Raw genomic sequence first — 27590 nt, forward strand, 5'->3', positions numbered from 1 at the left:
ATGATTGCCATATGTGGACTAGCAACAGATGCACATAAAGGTGCTTTCCAAGGACAGCAAACAATGGTAGATAAAGCCCGTGTTGTTCTATGCAGTTTGTGTTGGAACACAGCTACCCTGAGGAGAGGCCAGCCAACATGTGGCATTACAGACTGCTAAGAGCCTGGCAGTTCTAGAAAATCAAGTAAAGGGAAAAAGGGCAGGATTGGAAAAACAGTATAAAACTGGCTCAATTAATTTTATTGCCATCAAGTTTAATGTGACTGTGACAAAATGCGAAGTGGTTCTTACTACCACTTCTGTATTATGACTATTTAGTCTTAACAGTATTGTCCAAAAATGCAAGCTGAATTTTACTACTTTTATATAGAAAGAAGTTGATTTAACACAGTAATTTGCTTTGAGTTTTTTTGTTGATTTATTTGGTTTTGTTTGCTTTGTTTTTAAAGAAAGACAAAATGTCTCATGAAGAGAGACTTAAATCTTCATATTTTTTGGATTTTTTTTTCTAAGTAAATGCAAGTAATAACAAAGGTAACATCATTTCTCCAGTGACTAGTTTTTTTTCACTCTACTATACCACAGTCCATTAATTCTGAAATTGGCTAATGTTAAAAGAAAAGAGGAGTAGTGCTTACTTTAGGGCAGAATTTATTCTTATCTTATGGTAACTATATAAGCACAGAGGAAAGGATTTCAAAACTTTTTGAAGAAATCATTTTAGTAGTTGTTTTTCCCCTTGAGGCAGAGCTCATGCTTCTTGACTGAAAGGCCAAGGCCTTGGTTTTTACAAAGGTTTCTTGTTGTTGGATTGTCCTGTTCATATTGTTGTTCTTAGTCAGAAAGTTGGCTTGGAGTTGTTTTCTATAACATGCGTAATGAAACAAAAGGAGTGGGGAAACTTTTGCACAAGTTGATGTAAATGTTAATGACTGGTAAGTGTTCATTTCATCTTGGTGTGTATCGTCTCCTTGCTGAGATGGTACCAGAAAAAAGGGATGGGCCAGCTGCTCGGCGTTGATTGCAGTGCTGGCTTTGAGTTGTGTTACATTGTTCCTTCCGTCTCTTTTTGCTTTTTGAATGAATGAGAGTAAGGCTAGTACTGTATGTGGTGTAGGAGGAAAGTGATGAATGTGGTTTATTTTTTAAATTCTTTTTTTCCATCCCTTTCAGGCACTAGAGAGGAAATCCCTCTCTAGTAGGAGGGAAAAGAATATACTTAGAGCATGTTATTCATGCTGTTGGATTATTGTTTGTACTTTAGGAAAAGTGATTGCAGACTACATGAAGTAATGTGTTAGGGATATTGGTTACATGACATTTGATAAGTTTTGAGTGGTCCAAAATAGGTGGGTATGTGTGTGTGTGTGTGTGTGTATATATATATATATATTTATATAATCACAGGTCTAAAGCCAGGATTGTGGACAAGTCAAGAACAGTCACCATTAACAATGTTACTTTAAACTTCTGGAAATGAGGTTATGGTAACTTCCCTCTAAAGTGTTGCTGTTTTGGGACCATTTCAAAGAAACAAAGCGATATGAACAGGAATAAGAAAAAGGATGTACCATAGAGTTTTGCAAATAAGGAGCTGTAGCTGTAGAGAACTCTGTTGCTGTTTCTTAAGCCACAGCATCATGCAGGAGTTAGAGGAAGCAGTAGTCCAAAGCACTCAGCCTGGGTCAGACTTCTGTGAGGAAACACAGCAGTGGTGCTTTGCATTGACCTACAGCACTGGGGAGGGGAATGAAGAAATAGTGACACTTCAGCATTTTTTTCTGCCAAAAAGCTTTAGGAAACTGTAATTGTTCCTGTGCAAACTCACTGGAATAGGGTAAACTTTGTACTTGTTTCTTGATATGACCCATCTGTTCAACATCAGCCAAGCTCTGCCTAAAATGTGTTCAGAAAATTAAAATAGTTCCTCAGGATTACTGGTGTCACAACCCAAGCTTTGCTTCTAAGGCAAAAATGGTATTACAAGCAGACTGTGCTGACTGTCATGTCTAAAACACAGCATATGTAGTTTAACATATGATAGGTCTACCCTAAGTTAGTGTAAGCCATGTCCCAAGACAAGTTATTAAATTGTCTTTCATCCTACTAGGAGACTTGGGTATTTTCAAATTTTTCCTGCTAACTAATTAGTCAGTAGCCATATTTTATTTCTAGAATGAGGTTTTGGCACTATAGATGCCTGAAGTTGAATTGGCCAGATAAGTAGTTTGTAAAAATTTGTTGAAAAATTTTTTGCTGAAAAAATTTTTGTTCCAATATGCTGCAACCTAAGAGCTCATTTCTAATTTCTGACAATTGCTGTAAATACTGAGAATGAATGCTAAATTCAAGGTGGTTTTATTGCTTTTAACTATTTTTTCTATATAACTGTATATAAACTGTATGTTTACATAGATGATGATCTGATACGTAAAATGCATCTCGGCACGGGTAATAAGAGTGTGTTAAGTTCTGTTCAAATATCTATTCTGAGTTTCTGGAAGACTACTTCTTATAGCTACATAAGCAGAAGATGCCCTATGGTTTTCTCACAGAGACTTCTTCAAGAACATTTTGTTATTCATTCACATGTTGATTCAGAAATATTCCACATAATTGCACTTTTTATCTCTTTTGGGATACAAAGATTTTCTTAATTGTGTTTTCTTGATGTACTGCAGAACATTTATTTTGCTGTAGCCTTCTTCCTTTTTAAGAAGAAAAATGCAGGCAGAATTTGTACAACAGAAAGCTGAATATTCTTTTTATCCCTTGGCATTGTGTCTTTCTCAGGGAGTGCTATCCAATATCTCCTCCATCACTGACCTGGGAGGCTTTGATCCTGTTTGGCTCTTCCTAGTGGTAGGAGGAGTTATGTTCATTTTGGGATTTGCAGGATGCATTGGAGCTTTACGAGAAAACACGTTTCTTCTCAAATTTGTAAGTATCTTTTGCAACTGTGACATTCTTCATTTATGTAGCATGCCATGTTGTCTGTTCTCTTTAACTATGTAAAGTTTTTAAAATGTATTTTGGGGAGGAATGTGTTTTCCAGTGGCTGAATACCAGGAAAGCACTTAGCTTTTAACACATTACAGCTCTTCAGTCTCTGGTGCTTACTGGTTGTGGTTTTTTTTTTTTTTTAGTTCAAAACTATTGGTGGTAAGAATCATATCATGGAAGTACTGCTTTTCATATGGATGTAGTCTAACATTTTGTTTCCCTGTCACAAAAAGAGACAAATGTCTTGTGAGAATCTGTGTGTTGATCTTGGAGTCCATGATCACAAGCTGCTTATGAAATATGAGGGGTGTAGATGCAGCAGTGAATGTGACCCATGTGACTTCGGCTGTGCAAGGGCCCCTGATGGTACAGAGGACTTAGCACTGTTACAATATCCTCAGACTGGCTGATATCTTCAGTTCTTGCCATTCAGCTAATTGGAAAAGGCTTCATTGCTTTCAGTGCTGGGGCCTGAGAAGGACAAGGGGAGGAGAAAGTGTCCAGGATGTGGAAAGAAAATTGAGGTTTTCTTGAACTCTGGGCTGGATTTTTGGTTAGGGAATGAGCTGCTGTACAATGTACAAATGCACCTCAGTATGCAGAACTTCTTTAGCTAAGTAGCCAGGTTCAATAATTCGAAAGACTGTGACTTTTGAAAATGAGGGTAACACTATCATGTTCACTTTTAGATAAATTGATTGTTTATAGTAAAGAAGATTCTGTCCTTCACCACTCCCATTTCCAGAGGTGGGCACAGCCTGTGTATGCAGTTGTCTTCATAACCATTAACTGTTAATAAGTACATGAAAAAGCTTCCAGTGAAATAACTGCTTCCAAGTGACACATTTGGCTCTCACAGACATGTTTTATAAGGGGAGGAGGCAATTGAGAGTCACAGTTCTCAAGGCATTTATAAAGCAGCTTGTAGCACTTTTTTTTCTTTTTCCTTGCTTCTCTTAGCTTGCCTAAAATGAACCCATCTGCTATACCAGAAATAGCTTCCCATACAGCAGCTGCAGGAGAAATTAAAAATGTATCTGAACACACACAGAGAACTTATTAAAATGAAACTCAAAGGCACAGTTGCAAAGGGGATGGACTTCCAGTATACCAGAACCCCTGTGTGGTTTAAAACAGTGTTGACTCAGTGGAAATGCTTAGGGAAAGTGGCAGATGAGTAGTAATGCCTTTGGCATCCATTGCATTTGCATTAATCATAGCAGCTTCATTTAGTTTTAATGTGGATGGAAGTAATTTCACAGACATTCTGCTCTGACTTAGTCATTAATTAATTTCTGCTGTTACCAATTTCTGCTTTGTCTGCTTCGGCGAAGCTTTGCCAGTGAGAAGATCTAAAGTAAAAGTCATGTAGAAAGCATTTTACTGGCACTATTGGTTGTTTATGCCTTCTAAAATGTAAGTGCCTATGTAGAAACTGAACATGGGTTTTCAAGGGCCCTACATGTGGTGATGACTACCTGTGTCTTGAAATTTACAATGAATTCTCTTGTATATCTTTGAAAATCTCAGTGAAAATGTTCAAGGTTTGTTAGCATTTTTGTTGTTTGTTAGAATAGAATAAAGGTTTCTGTGCTACAGCTCCAAAAAAATGGTGTGTTTTTAATTTGAAATTTCGTATGTGCCAAAATGGCTTGAACTTGTGCTGAAATAGATAAAGCCTTATCACTGGATATAACTGTGAGCTTTGAAAGGTTTTGGTCATAAAGGAAAACAATTTTAGCCTTTTTTATTTTCTTCATAGTTCTCTGTATTTCTTGGAATTATTTTCTTCTTGGAGCTCACTGCTGGTGTTCTAGCATTTGTTTTCAAAGACTGGATCAAGGACCAGCTGTATTTCTTTATAAACAACAACATCAGAGCATACCGAGATGACATTGATTTACAAAACCTCATAGACTTCACACAGGAATATGTAAGTTGGACTATGTTTATTTTTTTGTAAAGCTTACTTTTAAGAAATACCTGCTCTTACTTTTTACTTTCCATCTTTCTTCGAGGAGCAACAGAAATATTCTAGCATATAATGCTTTTGAATATATCTATATTTGTTTTTATAGAACTTCTGCAAACATATAGCACCTGTGTAAAGTGTCTTTATTGATGTATGACTGAGTAAAACAAGATGGAGAGCTGGGCTAACTTTTCTTGAAGAATTAGAGACAGTGTCTAATGCACCAAGTTAAAATATTTTGTTGTAGAAACTATCACATCCATTTAAGAAATTACTCCTTTTCTAAGCTTTGTTTGGTTCTAAGATGGATGTTGGTGTACTTTTAGCAACATTAGAAGTCCTACACCACATGGCAGAGTGGCAGAGGTATTTAGTGGGTGACTTGTAGAGTTCTTGTAGGACATGTCTAAGTGTGATGCCACATCTGCACTTGGGAGGGAAGGGTGAAATCAGTGGTGCACCTGTTTGTGCAGTCTAAGCTCTGTAATTTATCAGTGTATGTAAAGAAGTCTTGCACTGACTTTTGCACACAAGATCTGCCAGTACCTTTCCTCTCCAGTACTCAGTTCTGGTCTGTGTTGATGAAGTCCTCTTTGAATCTGGCACTGTGTGGCTAATATGGCTAAGTATTGGTTGAATTCATGTTTACTGGTTTTCTTGCATTCTACAACTAAAATAGTTTCAATACTTGATTTGCTTCTTTGTGCCTGGGGGAATAATGGTAAGTAACAGGATGTGGATCCTTGCACTGTTTTGAGTCTTTTGCAAGAAGGTCAGAGGTCACTACAAACTGAAAGTAGGGTCCACTCGTATGCAGCCAAAGGCTACGGTCCAATTTTGCAGTGACTTCCTAAAGCTTTCTCTCCTAACGGGATTTGCACTTGGCAGATAAGCCAGGGGCAGCACGAGTGGTGAGAGTGAGTTGCTTCTTCAGCCAGCAGAGATAGTGTGTGAAGACAATGTGTCAGGTATTGCAAAGAGAACTGCTACATCTAGAAAGAGAGAATGACTATTACAATGCTTTTAAAAATGTGGTTGGTTTGGGTTTTTTAAATTTTTTTTTTAAAGTTGACGTAGACGGGTTCATTGGTCTATCTCCTTAAATGCTGTAAACCATCAGTGCTTCACTGTTCTCCAGTCCATTCTTTATTATGTTCAGCAAAAGACATCAATTCCTCATGTGTTCAACATGCTTTGCCAGAGACTAAGCCTGCCTTTGGCAGATTTACTCTTTGAAGGATTCAGTAAAGGTGTTAATTGTGCCATGTGTGATGCTTGGGGAACAGTGTGTTCACACTGTCTGATGTACAGCCAGGCGAAGTTCCCCCAAACTGGCAAAAGGAGTAGCTGTACCAGTGTTGTAGCCCTTGGAGCTTGTTTTATTGAAAGTCCAGGGCTCATTAGGCTGGACAGAACATTGTACTCTTGGCCCTCAGGCCTGAGCTTGTAGGCCTGTGCAACTCTGTTATTGTGTAGGCGTATCAGCTCACCCACGGGTTTCTCTCCAGAGAGCATCATAGCAGGGTGTGAACGTAACTTTAATCACATGATAACTTTGGAACAACTTACACATTTGGAATGGTATTTTTAAAAAATGACAAAAATCTCCAGATGAACAAGAAAAAGCCAGTTTCAATGAAAGCAGTGGGAGTCTCAGGTTTTGTTTTGAAGGCTAGAGGGAAACTGGCAGCAGTGATGCATGTTACTAATGCTGAGATTTTCATTCTGAAATTTAAGAAGCTCTTCTTTTTTTGTTGTTCTAGTGGCAGTGCTGTGGGGCTTTTGGAGCTGATGACTGGAACCTTAACATTTACTTCAATTGTACAGATTCCAATGCAAGTCGAGAGCGCTGTGGTGTGCCATTCTCTTGCTGTACTAAAGACCCTGCTGTAAGTGACAGTCTAGAGGGTAGGATGGGTCTGCTGTCCCAGTCATAACTAACACGTCAAGATTTTCCTTTTTTATTTCTGGAAATTTAGGCTAATTATTAACTTCTCACCAACCTGTATTTTTTTTGTTCTTTCAGCTCAGCTTAACCACTAATTTTTCTGTAGTCATAAGATAACTGAAGACTTCATTGTTTGTGGCTTTTATTAGAAAGAGAGAGCCATGGGCTTGGCTGAACATACATATTAATTTTAGCAAGTATAAAAAAGCGAAGCACTTAATGAGTTGAAGAATATGAGCTTTCAGTTGAAATTCATCAGAACAGGAACCCTTAAGATCAAATACTTTAAAGGAGGTACTATTCATTATTTAATGCGGTGTCCTGGGGCTGCAGCCAGTTTGACCCAGTTTGTGCCAGGTATGGTAAGGAATGACAGTCTATGCCCTGAGGACCTGACACGTTTGCATTAGAATCTTGAGTCGGGTATGAGTGCATTTACATACTCTTTTTACGTTTAAAATTACTGCCTGTCCTACAGTCACCTGAAATCAGACTTGAAAGGTCAGAAATTGTTTGTGGGAGCAGCTTTTTGGTAAATTTTCCTGTCTTTTAAAATATTTACAGTTCTGGATCATCAAGTGGTGAAGGTTGGAGCCATGCATTGCTAATATGGATATGATAAAGAAGAGTAATGTATAAAGTGAAGAGTGAAGTGTAGAGAATCAGTTCATTAATAGTGAAAGGCTTGAAACAGGAATGGGTATGTGTATGGAAGCTGTTACGTGCCTATGACTGTATACATTTGACTTTATATAGCTTGAAAGAAGCTAGCTTTGAGTGCTTGTATTATCTAGCAATTCAGCTGTGGCTTTATCTCCACCTGGAATGATTTAGAGTTCCATTAATATATTAGTCTAGCACAGACTGAAGTTAGGCAAGTTGCCAAAAGGCACCTCAGGTGCTTCCTGCCTTGCTGATAATGCAATGCAGTCGCTGCTCCTGGCATTCAGTTGCTGCTCTCCCCCTCTCCTGATAAGGCACTGTGTCTTGCCACAAGCTGGTTCTGGTTCCTCTGCAGTGAATGTGTCTTCACAGTAGTTTGAATTTTTCTTACAAACATAGCTGAAAATATTTTAATGGGATATTAAAACAAAATGTGGGTTAGGCTCAAATATTATCTTATGTTTAGGATTCCCTCTGTTGTTTGCCTATCTGCCCACCTACCCACACAGAGATCATAACAACCCAGTTTTAAAAATACAGTTGTTATAAAATCAAACCAGTGGCAGCAGTACAAGGTAATCCTATAAATACATAATCCATCCTAATGTTCTCTCTTTCTCTCTGTTGTGTAAATGGCTATGCACTTTGGTAGGGTGTGATGCAACAACCAGAAATTTAAAGACAAATTTCATTCACTGTAAGGAAACAACAACCTTAATGGCCTTTAAAAACGGAAAACATTAGAAGTCATGCATACAAGTAAAATAATTGTAACCAAGCTGTGATTGGTTCAGTTGTAGTGATAAACACAGGTTTATTCTGTGGGAAAGCAAATTTGTCCCTTTTGGAATTAGGTTTCAGTGTTGGACTGATGCAGGCAGTTACATGAATGCCTTACTGTTTTGAGTTTCGCTTGAATCAGGAAGTGCTAAGTTTATGGCAGGCTAAAATAAGTGTATTGAAACAAATTTTGACTACTATAGTTCATTTTGATGTAGTTATGTAGGTTGAAGTGTTCCAAATTCCTGTACAGGCAATTCTAGAAAACTTCTTTATTTCCATTGCATTTTTCATACCTTCTTTTGGTTAACAAATTCTAAGGCTAAAGACAGAAGACATTAATGATGAAGCAAGTAGGCATTTAGTACAAGGAAGAAAACTTAAAATCCCTCTATCAGGGAGGGGTTTATAGAGGGATATCAGGGAATCTTAAGTGCTTTTATATCCTTGTAGTCTGTGGCACTTAGGTCCTGGAACAGAAGCATTCATCTCATTAGGAGATATAATAAGTTGCTTGAATTTTGAAGGTCCATTAAGGGAATCCAGTTTGGACAGCTGACAGAATGCAACCTGTTGGACTGCCTGCAAAATGAGGAAACAGAGAAGCTTTCCTTGCTGATAGGAGATGCTTTTTCCATATGGCTGCTTTTTAAAATCCATTTCTTCACTGCTTGACTTTCTCCCAACAATTTGATTAAATTGTGGTATTTGGTACACCTAGCAAAGATTGGCTTATTTTCTCACTTTCTTAAGTAATCCTCCTCCTGCTCACTGTCATATGATAAGCCAGTAACAATATTTTACAGCCATTGTGGCTGATACTAAAAGTTTCATGCTTCATTTTATTACCATGAAATAATTGTATACAAAGTAAAACTACAGCTTCAGCTGCCAATGGGGGAAGCATTTGTTCGCTAGGGGAAGTTTGCCAGAGCCTATTTTATTACCTGTGCTTTGGGAGTACTAAAGGAAAGGGAATAGGAAAAAAATCCTCCCTTCCCATTGGTATCAAGCTCCTATAAGAAAGAAGAGGCAGTAATAACACATTGCCCCATCTGTTCTTTTTTTCTTTCAGGTTTTTGGAAAGGAACTGTACATATTTGTTGAGACAGTCTCAGAAAGAACTTGCAACTTCTGCAAGTGAACTAACTGCCCCTTGTCACCTCATCATTCTGCACAGACTGAACCCTGAAAATGACAACAGTATTTTTAGCATATTTTTTAGTACAGACAAAATCTTTTCAGCAGAAGGTTCTTTAGATGTTCCCCGGTCCCTTTACTTTGCTAAATGCTTGTATCTGGAACATGGAGTTCACTCAGGTTGAGGGCTGGTTTTTGCAGCTTGCTGACTTGAGAGGGAAAGTTTTTTTTGACTGTGTGCTCTTCTTTGCTACAAATAATTAGTAGCGCAGAGTGAAGGAGGAAGGTTTTTTTTTTTATTAAAGCAATATGCTAACCAAAGATTGGGTGATTGTCTTATTACATACAGGACCAACTCCAGGGAGTTGGGAGAAGGTGTTTGAGAGACATTTTAGTGATTGTCTCTCTTTTGTCTCTCTTTCCTCTAGGAAGATGTTATTAATACTCAGTGTGGCTACGATGCAAGGCAAAAACCAGTAAGCTTTTTTTTTTTTTAATTCCCCCTTCTTAATGTGGTATGTTAAAGATCTGAGTCCCTATTTCAAGAGAAGATTATTCTCCTGATGGTATAGTTAAATGTAATTATCTCTGTTTTCTTCTGTCTTCTCCTTGGCAGGAAGTTGATCAGCAGATTGTTATCTACACTAAAGGCTGTGTCCCTCAGTTTGAGAAATGGTTGCAGGACAACCTTACCATAGTTGCTGGTATATTCATTGGGATAGCATTACTGCAGGTAAACATCATGTTCCCTGTAATGAGTTGCACAGAGGAATAATAGATAAACTGAATATTTGGGGGGAAGACTGTATATGAGAGTGGGAAATGCAGTGCCAGTTGCTTGTTTGTGGGTTTTAGCAGTGGGAACTAAATGTATGAGGCTTTCTTTGTGTTAAGGAATATTTATTTATCGACAGGGATGCATCTTTTTCTTTTCAGCTCTCAGCAGTTGAAACTAACACTTTGTTAGGTAAAGCTTAAGTAGAGACTTCCAAGCCTGTACAGACCTACTGTTTCCAGTGGTACTTAAATGAGCAGCAGAGAGCCTTTAGGGTTGTTTTGAAACAAGACTAGAACTGTAAATTAACTGGAACCCAGTGCCACCATAAAAATACTGGGGTTACATGAGTTCTGCAATATTCTTACTTCTTCCAACACCTACTGTTAATTTAATTTCTACCTCTATTGTTTCTTTCATAACTAAGTTCTGTATAACGTAATGAGTTTGCCTTGTGTGAAAAGAGTTGTCCAATGCTCCAAATGAATAAACTGTTGTCTCTTCCAGATATTTGGGATATGCTTAGCCCAGAATTTGGTTAGTGACATTGAGGCTGTCAGAGCCAGCTGGTAAAACTGCTGAAGTAGTCACAACAAGACACTGGACAACCGAAACCCTCTGAAACCTCCAGTGTGTCACTCCGACACCAAGCTGTATGGACATGAGTGACAGGGAAGTCTTCTCTCCCAAGTAGTCTCAAGTCTTAAGTTCCTGATATTGCAGTGAACTTGTGTTTTTTTTTGGGGTGGAGGAGAGAAGAGTGGGCTATTGAAAATCTGCTGCTCACTGACTGTTTTTTTTTTTTCTTCTAAACCACCACTTTGAAAGCTGTTGAGCCGTGAATCTCTACTGTATTCTTGATTTTGCGTAACAAGTGGACACTTTTTAAAATTGGTGTATTCAGTGAGACAGAGGTGCATTGTTGTAGTCTGTGGATATGCTGTTTATTCTTCATGTCATGAGCTCTTTGATAGCTGCCAGATATTCCTGAGATGGTCTATCTCCTCACCACTCTGTAAAGGAACAATCTTCTTGTTTTCACAGCTAAACATAGCTACACGCCTAAACCCATGAAGCCGGAAGCAACTTTCTATGCATCTATTGTACAGTAAAAGAAATTGTTTTTAAAACAAGAGAATTTTTTTTTAATGCAAGCTTCCAACTATCTCCCTGTAGTACTTTGAGGTTGGAATCAGCAGAAGGGAGAATTGCTTAATTTTGTCAAGATCTTTCTTCCTTCTCCACCCTTGTATGAAGGGAAAGGAGTTTTATATTTGACAAACAAGGGTTGATGCCATACCTTTGGATATCAGTCTCATAGGGCAAGGATGGGATATAATTGTATAAATGTATGAAAGCAGTGTGGATGTTGGGTCCAAGTGAAGAATAATATTCAAAGAATGAATTGTATATTAACTTTAAAAAAATCAAAATTTATGTATCTGATATGGCAAAATCTTTTGTTTCTCTGAAATTTAGTGTAACCTAATGTATTTAGGGATCTCACTAATATTAATGCTTTGGCATACTCATGCGAAGCTTGTTTCTTTGGTCTGTTCCTGGTTGGGGCTTTGGTTTTTTTATTTCTTTTTATTTTCTTTAATTCATTTTACTTGCATGAGCTGTGGAATAAGAATCTGTGACACTCCAGTGCTTTAAATATGTGCATATGTTTTAATACAGTCTAATCCAAACTTATTTATTGATAAATGCATGTGATTATGGAAAGATCATATCCCATTCTCTTGGAAGATGGAGAGAACAGTTTTTGCCAGAGTAAATACTTACCTCCAGTGAACGAATCCATGCTATGGAGATGTGTCCCTTTCTTGCTCTAAAGGCAATAAAGAGCTTTCTTGAAGCAACAGAATAAGTCTTTAGATAGAAACATTTCTTAGGATCAGCTGAGATAGACTCTCTTGAATTTTTACAAGAAAGCAGAATGTGGAAAAAAAGCACAAATAGTGGAAGACAACTTAGATCAGGTTCCATCCAGCTTAGCGCTTTTGATTTGTTCTTCTTCTTCACTAATAACAGTGAACTTAAAAGACCTGACCATAGCTTGGGTAGTTTATTGCACTTTGAATAAATTTAGTGTGTTTTATGACCCTTCTCTGTATCTCCATACCAGTCCTGAAAGCTGCTTTGGTCAGACAGTGGCAAAGGGTGTGTAGCACTTCTTTGTAAGAACATAACATCTTTCTGAGTTGTGTTTCCTAAAACAGGAGGTATATGGAGTAGAAGAGAGAAACACATTGCTTTCAAAGCTTCCCTGTTCTGGGGGATAGATAGAGGTCTGACCTGACAACTTGTTAAGGCTCTTTCTGGTCCTGTGACTCTTAAACAAATGAATATATGTACCCTTGCACATTTTGCCTTTCTTTGCTTTATTTGGCATGGTTTTTCTCCCCTCTGAAGGCTGGTGATGGGCAGCCGGTGCTTCACAGATGCCTCAGACAGACCTATTGTCCTCCCATCTTAGAGCATTGCCTCATCCTCTTCTGGTTAACTCCCACTGACTGGCTCTGAATCAGGCAGCTTCCATATCCCTTGGTATCTGCTGTTAAAGACCAGCCATGACTCAGAGTATTTTTTAAAACCTTGAAAAGCAATCATTGTCCTTAATAAAGTTGGTTCCACCTCAGCACAGCGTTATGTTTTTCTTAGCCACTCCTCAACTTGAGGAGTTACTGGTTTTTTTCCCCCAGAAGGACATACCATTTTGCCTGACAGTGGCAGGACAGACAGATCATCAGCACCAGTGTTGCTGCACTGAGACAAAATAGTGCAGGGAAGAATCAGGGAAGTGGGGCTGAGGAAATAACCCCTCCACCAAAGAGCCTTGATTGTAATCCTGGGCTTCGATTTGGAGGGAAAACAAAAAGCCTAATTACAGAAACATTCCTTTTTGCCACTGATCTTGAACGCTGCTGTTGCTGCTCTGAGCTTCTGAAAATAGCTTCATTCTTTTACTTGAATATCTGCAGTTGTACTGTATTGGCCTTCTGTCTTGTCACACCGTTCTCTGAGTTCCAGTCTGCTGGCTCTGCTGTTGGCAGTGTCAGACTGATAGGAGGGTAAATGGTCCAGGCTGAGCAATTCTTGTTCTCACAACTTGCACGTCTACACACAAATGTGCAACACTTCTGCTGAATCCCAGAATGACTGACTGTTCTTACAAAAACCACTAAATAACTTACTTTTCTAGAGCTATTGCTGCAGATGTTGATCCTTCTCCCTCCCTCATTCCCATGAGATACTTATTTACTAATTTTTGCATTGTTTGATGGATATGCACTGAATGTTTAGGATTAGCTGTCTATGTTACACATTTAAATCCCCATTTTTTTCTGTCTACAGATCAGGTAAGATGTCCTAGAAATGCCCTAGAAATGTCCCATCAATAGCTACTCAGCAGCTTAGGTGTCAGTTTGGAAAGCTTGTGGTAGGCCTTGGAAATCAATGTATTATTGTCAGAGCCTGCCAGATACAAACTTTATTCCAGGAAACTTTGAAAAGTTTGTGTGAGCTGCAACTAAAGTACAACTGCTGGCAATGTGGGCTCAGTCTAACAGCAATAAGATGTGGTAGGCACTAGGACTCCATAGCAATTTCTAGCCTGCCTGGAGTGGTGGTGGGGTAGATGTGAGTTCAGAGGTCAGTATAATTATCTTTAGTGTGCAGTAGTTGTTCAGAAATTTGTTGTCAGGCTTACAGAGAGGGAAACAGCTCTGCTTGCTGGGTGATTCCTGCGGAGTAGTGGCATTGCTAATGAGGACTCCGGTAGCTCAGCAGCAGCATTGGCTTTAAAGCTATTTCCATATAACCTGTTGAGCCCTGCCAGAGGGCATCACAATCCTTGCTCCTCTGCTTCCTAAGTACCCTCTGTATTCACAGACCTTTCTGTTGTTTGGGTTTGGGTTTTTTTTTTTAATTAATGGCCTAATGGACAAATGTTTGATTCATCTCTTTGTGTCTATTTTGGTAGCAGTAGGATCTCTTTGCTTAAAAATCTATAATTTTGATTGTGCCCCTTAGAGTTTGAAGCTGTGGGGGTGCTTGCTCAAGTGTACTCTGTCCCGAAAGCCTTCTTCTCTCCCCTTTGAGAGAGATGCTCATTGTAGTTCTGGTGTGTAAATAGTGTTTGAAATGTAAATAGTAGCATGCAGATTAAATGATTCTTGCACATGACTGCTTTTCACCCTGAAAGTGTTTATTATGGAGAGGAAAGGTGTCCACCAGGAGAGTTTGCTGGTGAGTCCCAAGTGGTTGTCCAGGATGTCCCTTGCCCCAGTGGAGCAGCAGGAGGGCTTCAGCTGCCTGCACCTGTGTGTCTGCCCGGTGGGTGGCTGCACCTGGGGACCGTGAAGCCCTGGCTGTCCCTTTGGGCCCTGGTTAGTGGCAGGGCCTCCCTTGCCTTTTCTCTTTGCTGCTTGGTGTTAGAACAGCATTTGACTGTCAAGTGGAGAGAGTCGGTGGCAGCACCTCCTACCCGTTATGGGAAGTTGACATCACTTGTGGCAGGACAAAACATGGTGCTATAAGAACTGTCCTGGATTTCAATATGTGTTTTTACTAATTTAGAGATGCCCTTGTTAAAATTGGTCCTGGTTAATATGATTGGTTATGAGAGAAACTGTTGTCTGAATTTTTGATTCTGTTTCCCTTCTTGATGTGTTTGGCTTTTGGGTGCATTGAAATAGTAGTTCTGCAAATACCTAGGAAGGAGATTAGACCTCAAAAGGCATCAAGCACTCTGCTGAATGTTCCAGTTCCTCCCATTTTTTTTTTTCTCTGAATCTTTTTCAGATACCTGTAAGAGGTGATGAAACTGTCTAAAACAAATGAAATAATACTACTCTGATCCATTAGCTACCAAATTTTGCCCCTCGGGAAAAAAAAAAAAATCTGTCTCCCTTAACAGGCAGTATATGAAGAAGTGTTGTACTACTAGTGTGCACAAGGCAGCACTGCTAGCTGTCTTTTGTGTTTTGGCAATATAAATGTGTTAATAAAAAGCTCCACCTGTATGTGTGTTCATGTTCACGCTGTGTACATAGTAGAGATGGACCTTGAGCTCTGGGGAGATTGGGATGTGGGTTTGAGACTCAGAGCTGTTCTCATACGTATATTCCAGATTAGTTCCAGCTGAATCTTTCTCTCTGGTTCATCTGAAGGTGTACAGCAAGGTGTCAATATTTACCCTTTGTGTATCATTCTTTTTTATACGAATGTATTCTCTTGTGTTCCTTTTTTATCAGTTGTAAAATTGATTGTAAAAGCCAACTACACATACCAATTGAAAGTATTGCTATAACAGAACTGCATGCCCAGTAGAGTTTGACTTGAGCTTTAGTTTTCTGGTTTCAGACTGGTTCCCTTCAATTTAGGAGAAAAGCATAGATCAGGTGCATAATGTATTACTTGTCATCTTTAGCGTTAGGCTGTGGTATTGTATCACATACTGATCTCAGTGGATGTAACTGGAGTCTACTTAGGAAGTTAATGCAACTTCCTGGTAATTCATTTTAAGCTATTGAAAATGGTCTTGGTCATGCTACTTGTGTTCTTGGGTTTTTGTTTTTTTTTAATAGAGGCATTTTTTAGGAATGTTTTAATACACTTATGATGGACTATTCAATAGTTTTAATAGTCGTGCAGTATTCTGTATTTACTTGAAGTAAATCATTTTATATGCAATTTGTTAGATAATTACAATTTTATAAATAAAATTGTGTGAAATATGATGTTGTGGATGTGTATGTACTCTTGATGTAGCACTTAACAATAGAAAGGTGCATTCATTGAAAAGTTCCACCAGGAAAAGATCCCTGTCTCCTTTCCTCTAAACTAACAGGGGAAATAAATCACCACCTCTCATATGTATTGTAGAATACTGTGTTCTGATTAAATCACAAAACGTGCTCATGCCACCAGTGGCTGCCCTTAGGTGAATAATAAGCTAAGACATAAAAAACATGTCCCCACATGAAGAGATCCCTCCATCTGTTTTTGAAGTCTCCGCCTAATGAACATGCTCTGCTTCTTTCCAACAGGTTGCTGATGTTCCTCAGGCTGCAGTGGCTGTGCTCTTCCCAGAATTATTCTGGTGACTCTGGTGTGTTCAGAAGTTGCTGTTTTGCAAGACTTACACAAATTCCCACCTCCTTTTTCAAAAGTTTAAATAAGTGCAACATGTCTTAAACAGAAGTAGTGAGAACTGACTTACATTACTGTGCAGGTAAAAATGGGTAATGATGTCTTGAACTACTTTGGATAGAGGAGTAAGCAGACTTTTAAAGTATTTCAAAACCTCCAGGTTTTGTACACAAGATGGCACTGTGAATTTAAAAGCATGTCTATATCCAGATTGAAATCTAATGCCTTTTGGATGTTTCAGGCATATGATATTTATCTGTATGTATGGAAATGATTTGGTAAAATAAGCATCTAAACTGGGGACAGATTGACACACAAACACAGGAATGACCAAAAGTTAACAAAAAAGAAGAAAAGCCAAGGGCATTGCCTGATAGATGTGACAGCCTTGGATAAGCATTTTCATGATGGAGAGGGAGACTAGCAGTGGCTACCTGCCATCTCTCAAACTCTGAACAGACTTCTACACTGATTCTTGACATTGAGGCTATTTTGAAACAAATTACCTTTTCCAATGGGTGCTCTGGATGAAAGGCCAGTATTGTTGGGGTTTGTGCCTTATCCAGAATGAAGCTTCTTGTCATAAGGACGCTGAAATGTAAAAACACGTGGATGTGTCCACCTTCCTGACAGTGAGACGTTAGGCCTTACAAAGTTTGTGCAGATGCCGATGAGCATGACACTCGGGGGAGATGCTGTCTACCCTGGATTGTGGCCGTAGGGATTGGTCTGGCTTGGCTGTGGTGGCATTAAGACAAAGAGGAGGCCCCATGTCTGGCATTGCTGTAATAGAAGCAGTCTGAGCAACAGACATCAGGCTTTGCTTAGGTGTAATCATCTAATTGTCAGCGGTTTCACTTCACTTGACTTCAGTCCAGTGAGTAGTGAAATGCATGTGATAATAATGTCCTTAGATCTCATTTGTTTTTAAAGGTTCTCAGAGGATAAATGATTTGCCAGCTACATAGAAGTGACCTGCAGGCTGCAGCACACCTCGGGGACACCACAGCATTTGTGTGGCTAGATAGTCTCTTCAGTTACCTCCTTCTGTGACATACACTCTTCTTTGCCCTTATGTGGGCTCTCCTTCCAAGGCTCAGCACAGATTTTATCTAGGAATGTAAGTAATTTGATATTCCATCCAGGGAAGCAATCTGAAAGTAGGGTGTCACCATTGGCCTGTGTTTATGCTTGCTGTGACAGTGGTATTCCTGATAAATATTTGGTGATGAGAAAGAGCTAATGCTTAAGCACAGCTCCAGTCAGACAACCAAATAGGAATTCTGTCAATGTCACAACCAGTTTGTGTGAACGCTTGCAGTTTATACCAATGTGAAAAGGAACAGTCTCTTGAACCAGGCAGGTTGTTGATAACTGGCCTTTCAAATGTTATTTTGGGTTCTATTTAAGTCAATAGAAAGAGTTTCTGTGTGAGAGAAAACTTGGGCCTGCGAACTGGTACTGTAAATATGCTGGTTATGTTCAGTGGCAGTGCAGAGGTTCTCTGTTATTTGGAGCCTTAGGTCACAAGCTCCTGGTCTGTGTTGACAGCTCTGCACTCTGTCAGTGGCTTTATTGCACTAGTACAAGCAAATGCCTTTTTGAATGTGGTTTTTTTTTTGTTTGGTTTTTTTTTTTTTTTTTTTTTTTTTTTTTTTTTTTTTTTTTTTGCTGTTGTGCAGTGTGGTATTGGAGGCTTTTTCTGCATGTTTCTGGCACTGGATTAAATGGATGTGGAATCTCTGCTGTGTGAAAATTCCTGTAGCATCTGCTGTGTTTTTTGAGAGCTTAAGCTAACTATTGAGGGCAAGTTTCTTTTTATACCCAACTTGTGTAAACAATCCCTTTACCCTCATGAGTGGCATCTTCCCATCGCAGTATCTGAGGGATAGGCGGTGGTCTCATGGAGCTTGGGAGTGAATTTGTGAAGGTCAAAAGCAGTGGTTTGCAATTACCTGGCATGGGATCTCATAGGTGCTTGAACTTTGGGTTTGCTGCCTCTGCTGGTAAGAAAAGGAACTTGAAACTTCTGAGGCTGGCACTTAAACACTGGGAATGCTGAATTCACTTTAAAATATTATAGATCTTACGACCTTCATGCATGGTGGGCTTGATCAAGCTAGGCAATGGTATCACACAGTCCAAAATAACATCTGCTGACTTGTTGGAAACTGCTATCCCAACTGGCTCCTTGTTTTGCCCAAGTGCTGTCTCCTGGTTTGCTCACGGGCATGTTATAGACCTACAAAAGAGCAGCTGTGAGGTAAGATGCTCAGGCTGGCAGTTTTCCATCTCCCTTACCTAGGAAGGGAGAAAAAGGAAGTCTCTTGCACCTTCCATTTCTCACTCAATGGGCTTCTGTTGAACAGCTGCTGTAAGATATTCCTTTAAAAATCCATCTATAAAATACGCCAGTAAAGAAAGAAGCAATCCCAAGCAAGCCCAGGAGCACTCGTATGCGCATGGCTTTACAGGATAAAGATTGTACCATGCATTGCTGCTAAAATGCATGATTGTTATGCCACACAGTGAAAGTGGTTGGAATAGCTTCCTTCCTATCTGCTCAGCTGAAAGGCAGTGATTGCATTGGGCCAGAGCTAGGAACAAAAAGAACTCACCAGTGCACGTGGTGCAGTTGCAGCTTCTGCGTGGGATTAGAAAAAAAGGACAAACCACAGGATAAAGTGAGAGCACTGAAATTTTTATTTGTTACCTCTAGGTACCACGAGTTTGACATTAATAGGCAAGACCAGTGAATGAGCAGCAGTACATTGCATTCAAACCTGAATCTCCAAAGCACCAAAAATTGAGCTAGAATTACTTCTTAATCCTATAGTCAGCACATTAGTCTGGACTTGCTGCATCTCGTATTATCCCTAATTTAGTAGTACATTTTTATGCAGTTAGGGGGCATGAGGAAAGAGTCAATTGTGTAGTACCACTTCTACATCATCATAGGACTACAACATGCACATTCTACTATGTGGCCCAAGCAACAAGAATACAAGTAGAACACTTACAGGTGGAGACAGGTTCATGTTAACACCACCTATGAATTTGTAGAAACCTTTTTGGACGGGTACCTACAGCAGTTCATCAATTTATGTGGGAACATTACACGCATGCACAAGTGATACAGTGGAAAACAGCAGGAGCGGCAGCAGGACGGAGGACAAAGGTGAAATCTGTGATGGGATGCACTGGAAACAAGACCTTCCTCAGCTTTCTACAGCAAGTCTCTGCTCTGTTAGCGAGGCCTGCTGGGCAACAGTTTTGTTCTCATGGCTGCGGAGCTTTGATACGACTTCTAGAAACGCCATGCTCTGCACTTCCTTTTGAAGAGGTTCTGGAAAAGGAAATATAAAAAGAAACAGTGCTTTGTATGAGACAGGCAGAAGAAAACTCTGAGAAACTTTTCTACTAAATCCTGTACACACAAACACGCACCTGTGAGTATGTATTATCTGGTTATTGTTTATTTTTGGAATTGCTTTTGGGGATGGAGCGACAACTTTTCAGGGCCTCTAGCACACACAAACTCCATGGATTTCAGGTAATGATGAAGCTGCTGCATAGCACTTAAGAATATCCACCTGGATTGCCTTCCATAACAGATGCTTAGGAAGTATTTTTAGTGAAAATATTTTTTTGGTTTATTCTTTAAAGTAGCCTGACCAATTGAGCTGGCTGTGACAGGCTCATTGCATCATTTGTCTGTGTCAACTCTTACTGTTGTGTGAGGGAGTGAGATGGGTCCTTAATTGATGTGGCACCACCTGGTCACTGCTGTCCCTTTACAGCTCGGCTCTGAAGTTAATGCAAACACAACACACAGAGTGTTGCCCAGCGCTGTGCTTATGGATGCAGTGTTTATGTGCTACTCAAAACTAGGAGACACTGTCTGATGATTCTCATCCTGGATTTCATATTACTTACTTGTTGTATTAATTGAGGTTAGGAATAACTCATAAAATTAAACAATTAAGAAATCTGACAAGTTTTCTCAAAGCCTTGTGCTCTGAGCATCTCACAGTTTTGATCTAAAATGGTTGGTTTTGTTTCATGCCTCTCTAGGGTAATCCCACTCAACAACAAATACAAATAATTTTGCTTTCTGCATGTTGCAAGGGGCCTAATCCCTGAATTTCCCAGGAAAATTCCCAACGACCACCTGTTTCAGATAGTTAAGCTTTATGCTGTGCTGTTTACTTTTGTTTCTTATTTAAAGCAAGCTTTGGCATTTGTTTCCATCCTACCTACTTTCTTACATGTTTTTAGTTCTCATGCAATTTAACCTCTACCATGTAAGAGCTGGAACTTCTCATGCTGCTGTGTACCTGGGAATGTGTATGTACAAACTGATGTCAGTGAAGCTGTTGGGGTGTTCATGCTATGTGTGCACTTTCTGCTTTCTCCTGAGATATCAACATATTTAGGGAGGCATTTCACTGCACTTTAGCATGGCTGGTAACATCCAGTTTCATGGAGACTCTTGCCTACAGAAGACTGGGTAACTAAGAATGCCCTGCTTTGGATAATTCTTCCATTTTCCATTGACCTCATTTTTCTTTCCCTATCCATTCACTCAGTTGCAAGAGGAACTTTCAGATGGAAAGAATCACGTAAAAATATATATCTGTTAACTGCTCAACACCATCTGACGTTCAGCAAAGGCAAACGCAGGTAGAATTCACCTGCGTAGAATTCACCTGGGGTAGAATAACTCCAGGCACCAGCACAGGCTGACCTGCTAGAACCAGCTCTGTGGAGAAGGACCTGGGTTTCCTGGTAAATGAAAAGCTGTCCATGAGCCAGCAAGGCCAAGAAGGCCATTGGTATGCTGGGGTGCATTAGGAAGAACATGTCCAGCAGGTCAAGAAACCCTCTGCTCACTCCTGATAAAGCAACATCTCGAGTGCTTTTGTCCAGTTCTCGGCTCCTCAGGACAAGAAAGACATGGAGTTCCTGGAGTGCATCCAGTGGAGGGCAGCAAAGATGATTAAGGGACTGGAGCACCTCTCAGAATGAAAGGCTGAGGGAGCTGGGCCTGTTTAGCCTTGAGAGGAGATGAGAGAGAAGGAAACTCATCAATGTCTGCGAGTATCTGAAGGGAGGGTGTGAAGAGGACAGAAACCAGACTCTGCTCAGTGATGCCAAGCAACAGGACAAGAGGCAACAGGCAGAAACTGAGGCACAGGAAGTTCCACCTGAACATGAGGAAGAACTTTACTGGGCAGGTGACTGAGCACTGCAACAGATTGCCCAGAGAGGTTCTGGAGTCTCCCTCACTGGAACTTTCCAGATGCAGTCCTGTGCCATGTGCTTTAGGATGGCTCTGCTTCAGCAGGGAGGTTGGACCACTGTGGTCCCTTCCAACTTCCATTCTGCGATTCTGTGAACACAGATGTTGGCAACATCAAGTTAAGTGTGATGCCAGATACCCCATAACAAAGCATAGTAACAACAGTCACTGGAGAATTAAACTAAACCAATAATTACACCAGTGGAACTGTTTCTAGTCTTTATTGAACTATACTGGGGTCAGTTACTTTAAAAGTAACTACACAGGTCTGTTCACAGTAAAATCAGGAAACGTGGCTCACTATGTGGCGATGGTAATGAAAACAGTTTAGAGGCAACAGAACTGTAAGAGGTCTACTTTAGTATTTTTCCATGTAAAGGGCAGTCAGCTCCTTGATCCTCTTCTCCTTGGTTGAAATAGTAAACCCCCCAACATAAAAGTTAATACCAGAGTTGCTTCACTGTTATTCTCCTGTCCTTACTGATTTTACACAGGTCTGTTCATCAGGAAACAGGCAGAACACTGGGTCAGTCAAATGCTGGGCCTTAACTTCACAGCTGCCTAATGCAGTGAACATGCTGCTATCTGTTCTCTGGGACAGGGTAAGGAGCCTAATGCCTTAGGCAAAACTTAGAGTGCAGTGGCAGACTGAACTCTGCCACTTGGATAACCCTAAAATACCACCCTAAGATAAGACTGGTCTGTACTCTGGTGGACAACAGAGACAGGTCTTTGACTTTAAATAACTCTGTTAGTCTTGCAGGTGCCAAGATTCAGGAAGGGAAAATGCAACTGTCAGGCAGATTTTCTGAAGATTATTATTTTAATTGGAACCAGTGGAAATAAAGATCAAGACAGTGAGGCTGTGAATCTCTGGCAAAAGGCTTCTGCTCGAAAATGCATGGATAGTCCCAAGCATGACATGGCTCAAGAAGGTTGTGAATAACAACTAAGTTTTCATTTCTTAACATTGAAGTGAGTGCTTACTGAGACCTGAGGCTTGTTAGCAGTTTTTGAGCACAATCTTTGCACGCAGAGATGTGTATGCTCTCTAAAACCAAGTATTTGTTCCTGTAAAATGGCAGGAATACAACATTCACTTGCATGGATGTACAGGTTTCCAAAATTACACTTGCAGTAGGCATGATGAACTCAAATATTTAAGTAAAAAAGCATCTTTGTTTACAGAGATAGCACACGTTTAACTGTGGTAACTTATAATCTATTAACTGAATTGCCATAAACTAATCTCTAGAGAACCTTCATATGTTTCACACTTGGCAAGTTGTGCAGACAGGCTCTGACTTTCCACCTTTCTGTAATTATTCCAGTTCTTTGTCATCTTAGGTGTCTGTAAATGCCTAAACCCTTATGGAATGAAATTTGTTCTCCATCCATAGATTCAACCTTAAAGAACTGAATGAAAGAAATGTAGCAACTTTTTGAAACCTTCAATGAAATTTCCCCATGACACCTTGCTCTTTCTTGTTTTGTGGTTTGTTTGTTTCCCACACACAGGTGGCAAGTTGCAATATCAAACCACAGCCTGCACCAGCAGCCTGTAACCAGCCTGACCTTTAGCAGAGAGAGAGAGCTCAGAGAGATGAGCACTGATGTGTGTTAGTGCATATTGTGCCTGGTGGGCTGAACATGCAAGGGCTGTTGAGGGAAGGAGTCTTCCTAGTGACATAAATGTAAGGATCCTTCCTAAAGCACCATAACACATCAATTACAGGGAACTTGCAGTTAGAAATGAACATAAAGCTCTTGTGATCTGCATATTTGAAAAGATGACTTGATATTGTACCATTTAAATGCTTTTCATTTTTTTCCAGTCAAAGTTTGAGCGAGCTGCATCCTACAGAAGCCAGGGTCAAGCTTCTGCAGTTAATATCCAAAATTGAGTTAACAGCTTCATCCTTGACACTGTAGATAGACACTGTAGAGTCACAGTAAAACAGGACCTTTGTGTCTATATCCATTGTGAATAGAGAACCAGCCACAGTGTGTTTGCACATGCTCTGTAGGAGAGAACTATATTGCATACATAAATCTTGGGAAGCAGCTTCTCCTGCATACTCACCAGATCCTATAAGAGCACAGATCAGTACCATGGAGTTATATTTTATTTCTGGAGCACTCCTGTCATCTGAGAGCAGTCTGTGTAGAATCTGAACAAGCTGAGCATTTTCAAGATCCTTTTCAGCAGTGACTGAAATACAAGTGAAAATTTGTAAGTGCCACTTTCTTTGACTCTTCCATGTGTTACCCCTTTACTGAAACATGGTCTCTCACCCGAGTGAAAGTGAGGCTGGGGTACATAACTCATTGGTATAAAACTCAAGCACGTATTAGATGGTATGATGACAAGAATCACAGCTCTTGCTGTAACTATGTGAAGTTGTTTAAGTGCTTGAAAGGACAGTCACAGAGTTTAATAATGAAATTCAGTTCTTAACGTGCAATAAGCTGATAGAAAAGCTATGAGGCTTTCTAGCCATTTAGGCCAACACCTGAAATATTTCAGCTTTCAAGGCTTCTGTTGCCTGAATTTGCTTTAGGAAATTCTGTCTGGGTAAAATATAGATTGTGTAGTTCTTGATTCCATGGTAGAGGAAGCGGAGCTCAGGGCGCAATATAAAGCCTGTGGAAAACTTTTTAAGATCTCCACTTGAGTTACTGCCTCTGTATCTTTCTAAGATACATATATTGAATTCAAAGTCAACCTTTAAATGCCTGAAGACAAGACAAAGAGATGATTCATGTGAATAGGAACATCTTTCCTTTTATTTAAAACAATTCCTTGATGTATTGGCATTAATTAGAAAGTTGAACAGAGCATTCCTGTAGTATACAATGGCAAGAGATGAAATCAAGAACAAAAACATGTAAGGTTGTGTAGTTCCTTAGTTAATAAGTAAGCAAATAGGATAAACAACCTCTGTTGAGCATTTACTTTCTTGTTTGAAAAGCTGAGGTACTGCAAAGGCAGGTCAAGATATGTAATCATATCTGCCTTCATATGGCAATTCTTACACTTATTTCTGGGTAATTTAACGAAGCCATACTGGGGGCATTAGCAAACTCTGTGTATTCTGTAGTTCTTACTTTTTAGGTACGTGGATGCTTCACTTTGATAAGTTCTCTCAAAAGTGGATTAACATTCCAGTGTAGGAGTGTGTTCGGGTCATATAGTCTCTAGTCTAAGGTGTGTTTGCTTTGTGGGTTTTACCCCAAATCTGAAGGTTAAGCTGGAGGCCTTTCTAGATCACAGAACCACCTACCAGAATGACAGAGCAGATCCCATATAACCAGCACTCTCCAGTTTCCTGCATAACATGATGGTGTGCCTGTGTCTGCATAAACCACCACAGAAATACTGAAAGGCAGGTGGAAGGAGGAGGCTATTCTACATTGTATTCTCCCTCTATGGCTTGGGCACAGACTGGAAACAGGTGGAGTGAACTGCTGGGATACTCACCTAACTCTAGAGCTGCTATCAATGCCAGTGCAACGAGGGCTTCGTTTTGCATTATTACGTGTTCGCTGGTCGCCATGGTTACTAAATGCTTGATTCCACCGCTCTGTACAATAGTCCTAATTACATCCTAAAATAAATAGTGCAAAGATGAAAAAGTTCTGCATTGCATACAAACTGTACTGAATAAGGGAGGTATCAGTGGTGCTGTGTTATCTGTGGGTAAGGATACTCATTGGCTTTATGCACATACAATCACTTTATACGTCAATGTACACACATGCAGGGCTACATCTGTTACTGCTCTGCAACTGTAAGGTACAGGGTGTTAAACCATGGCAGGTAACCTCATAACTAAGTAAAGACACACATAATTAACTCTTTTCCCGGTTATATGTTGTAACTCAAGTTCTAATGCTGTACCATCAATCATCAAATAATTAGGGGTTCTAAGTATCCAACAAACTATATACTTAGGGTAAGGAAACACACAAACAGAAAGTTATTAAATGCTTCATCTCTCTCCATGAATTTTCAGAATTCCTTAAAAATGTTTAGAGAAGTGAGATCACAAACCTTACTACGTAACAGAAATGGTGTATTTGAAAAGCTGTTTAGACAAGGACAGGAAAACGAGCAATGGTCTCGTACTATGGATTTTTTTCTTCAAATACAAAGCAGGTAAGGAAAAGGGAGGTATGGGATGCCAGTGTATTGGTTTCTCTTCTAAAGTCTGCTGTTAAAATGAACTGTTGTGCAGTACTGCTGCCCAGTACCTACGAACTTAAAATACCATTTAACTGACTTAAATGTATCTAAAGCAGATAAAAATTACACAGCTGATATTCTGTTTTCAGATCCAAAATTTCATCCAACTTATAAGAGGTAAATAAAGATTTTTGGTCACTACAGGTACTTGTTACAATTTCAAAAGTGGGTGTGCACCTCATGTCTTCATCATCTTATATCCCAAAAATACTTGTAAAATGATTGCCTGAAAAATCAGGTAACTTAGCATACTGAGAGGAAACTGTTCAGGGAAAAGTGGAGTGTTTTTTTTTTTTGTTTTTTTTTTAATTTGTCCTACAAATGTACAAAGGTTTGAAGTAACATTTATTTCTGTAAACAAGAACATGATTTAAATTTTCATCTATATCTTAAATTTCCATTTAAAACACTACCCTCTTTCTTACACCAGCCACACACAAAACCAATAAACTGACATATGTGTTGAGAATGAACTATTTTTTTTACTCTTTGCACAGGCTTTGCAGTGGTGTTGTTTATGCAAGGAAACAGACACAATAATAATCATAATCCTTGAAAACTAAAGTATTTTTAGATAATCATACTGAAGATACTAGCAGCCCAAATTATAGCCTAATGACCCAAGAATATCACATTTAAAACCTTTTTCTTCCTAAATGACATCATGTATGCAAGTATTTAAGTATTTTTATATTTTCCTGTACTTGAAATTACGTGTTTTATTATTTGTTGTTTTCTGCTGGAACTCCAAAGTAGTTTTCAGACTGAGACAATCTGGGAACTGCTAAGTTCTGTTTGAGTTGGTGTGGAATTTTGGCTGTATAAGTCTTAGGAACCAATCAGCATATTTGACATCAAAATTTTTTATATTGTTGGTGAACATCACCCTTTAAAAGGCAGTATTAAATAGATGACAGCCATTAGGTTTGGTGCCAGTGTGGCTGAAATCTCAGGTACCTACTCCAGTTTTTTAGAATGACTAAAACTGACTGTTGCCTTTGTAAATATTACACCAAACCATTAAAAATTAAAAGCCGAATTCAAACCTGATGTTTGAGCCATACAGCTGTACTCATATTCAAACCTAGAGGGCAGCAAAAGCTTAAAAAAACCCACCCTCTCAGCTGTTATCTTCATGTCCAATTTCCTCTGTGAGTACATGCACCCCACAAAAATTAATTCACCTGTGATAATGCTGTTAATTTCTGCCTTAATAGCTTTGTTATTTCATCAGTAGTATCGCCATATTTAGAATTGAATTCTGTTGTCCTATAGAGAATATTTATTAAATCTCACATCTGTGGCACTGTTTGCCATCCATGCATGCGTGTTGTGGAGTGTGGGGAAGGGGACAGAAAAAGCAAGAACCAGAAAAATGAACCCTGATCAATTTTAGAGGGTGAACATAAAATAGATAACAGCTATTAGACAGAGACTGTGATAGTAGAAGTCAGCAAATATTTAAATTCCTGTAAGGCCTGTTGATTTGGAGATGATCAGTACATATCAGGCCCCTACTATATTTTTCACTTCATAAATGCCATGGATAAATGAAGAGGTCACTGTTACAGTCTGAGCTCTCCACACTTGCTATTTAAGCTC

At 39.4% G+C, this 27590-nt stretch overlaps 2 protein-coding genes across 4 annotated transcripts in view; one reads left to right on the top strand and one right to left on the bottom strand.

The window, feature by feature from the left end:
* Positions 1 to 16028, top strand: part of TSPAN5 (tetraspanin 5) — an 83038-nt gene extending 67010 nt beyond the window's left edge. Inside the window, exons 3-8 of one of the 2 annotated variants that reach the window (XM_062493000.1) lie at positions 2794 to 2940; positions 4766 to 4936; positions 6739 to 6864; positions 9935 to 9982; positions 10123 to 10239; positions 10789 to 16028. In XM_062493000.1, coding sequence (XP_062348984.1) covers positions 2794 to 2940; positions 4766 to 4936; positions 6739 to 6864; positions 9935 to 9982; positions 10123 to 10239; positions 10789 to 10854 — 675 coding nt within the window. In that variant the 3' untranslated portion in view covers positions 10855 to 16028. The remainder of the gene's footprint in view (positions 1 to 2793; positions 2941 to 4765; positions 4937 to 6738; positions 6865 to 9934; positions 9983 to 10122; positions 10240 to 10788) is intronic. The other variant, XM_062493001.1, reaches the window with a different exon arrangement.
* Positions 16029 to 19056: 3028 nt separating this feature from the next.
* Positions 19057 to 27590, bottom strand: part of RAP1GDS1 (Rap1 GTPase-GDP dissociation stimulator 1) — a 58808-nt gene continuing 50274 nt past the window's right edge. For both annotated transcript variants that reach the window (XM_062493002.1, XM_062493003.1), the window contains 3 exons: positions 25224 to 25350; positions 23826 to 23954; positions 19057 to 19786 (listed from right to left, as the gene is read on the bottom strand). In XM_062493002.1, coding sequence (XP_062348986.1) covers positions 19659 to 19786; positions 23826 to 23954; positions 25224 to 25350 — 384 coding nt within the window. In that variant the 3' untranslated portion in view covers positions 19057 to 19658. The remainder of the gene's footprint in view (positions 19787 to 23825; positions 23955 to 25223; positions 25351 to 27590) is intronic.

The sequence above is a fragment of the Cinclus cinclus genome, chromosome 5, assembly GCF_963662255.1.
Source record: "Cinclus cinclus chromosome 5, bCinCin1.1, whole genome shotgun sequence".
Taxonomy (NCBI): domain Eukaryota; kingdom Metazoa; phylum Chordata; class Aves; order Passeriformes; family Cinclidae; genus Cinclus; species Cinclus cinclus.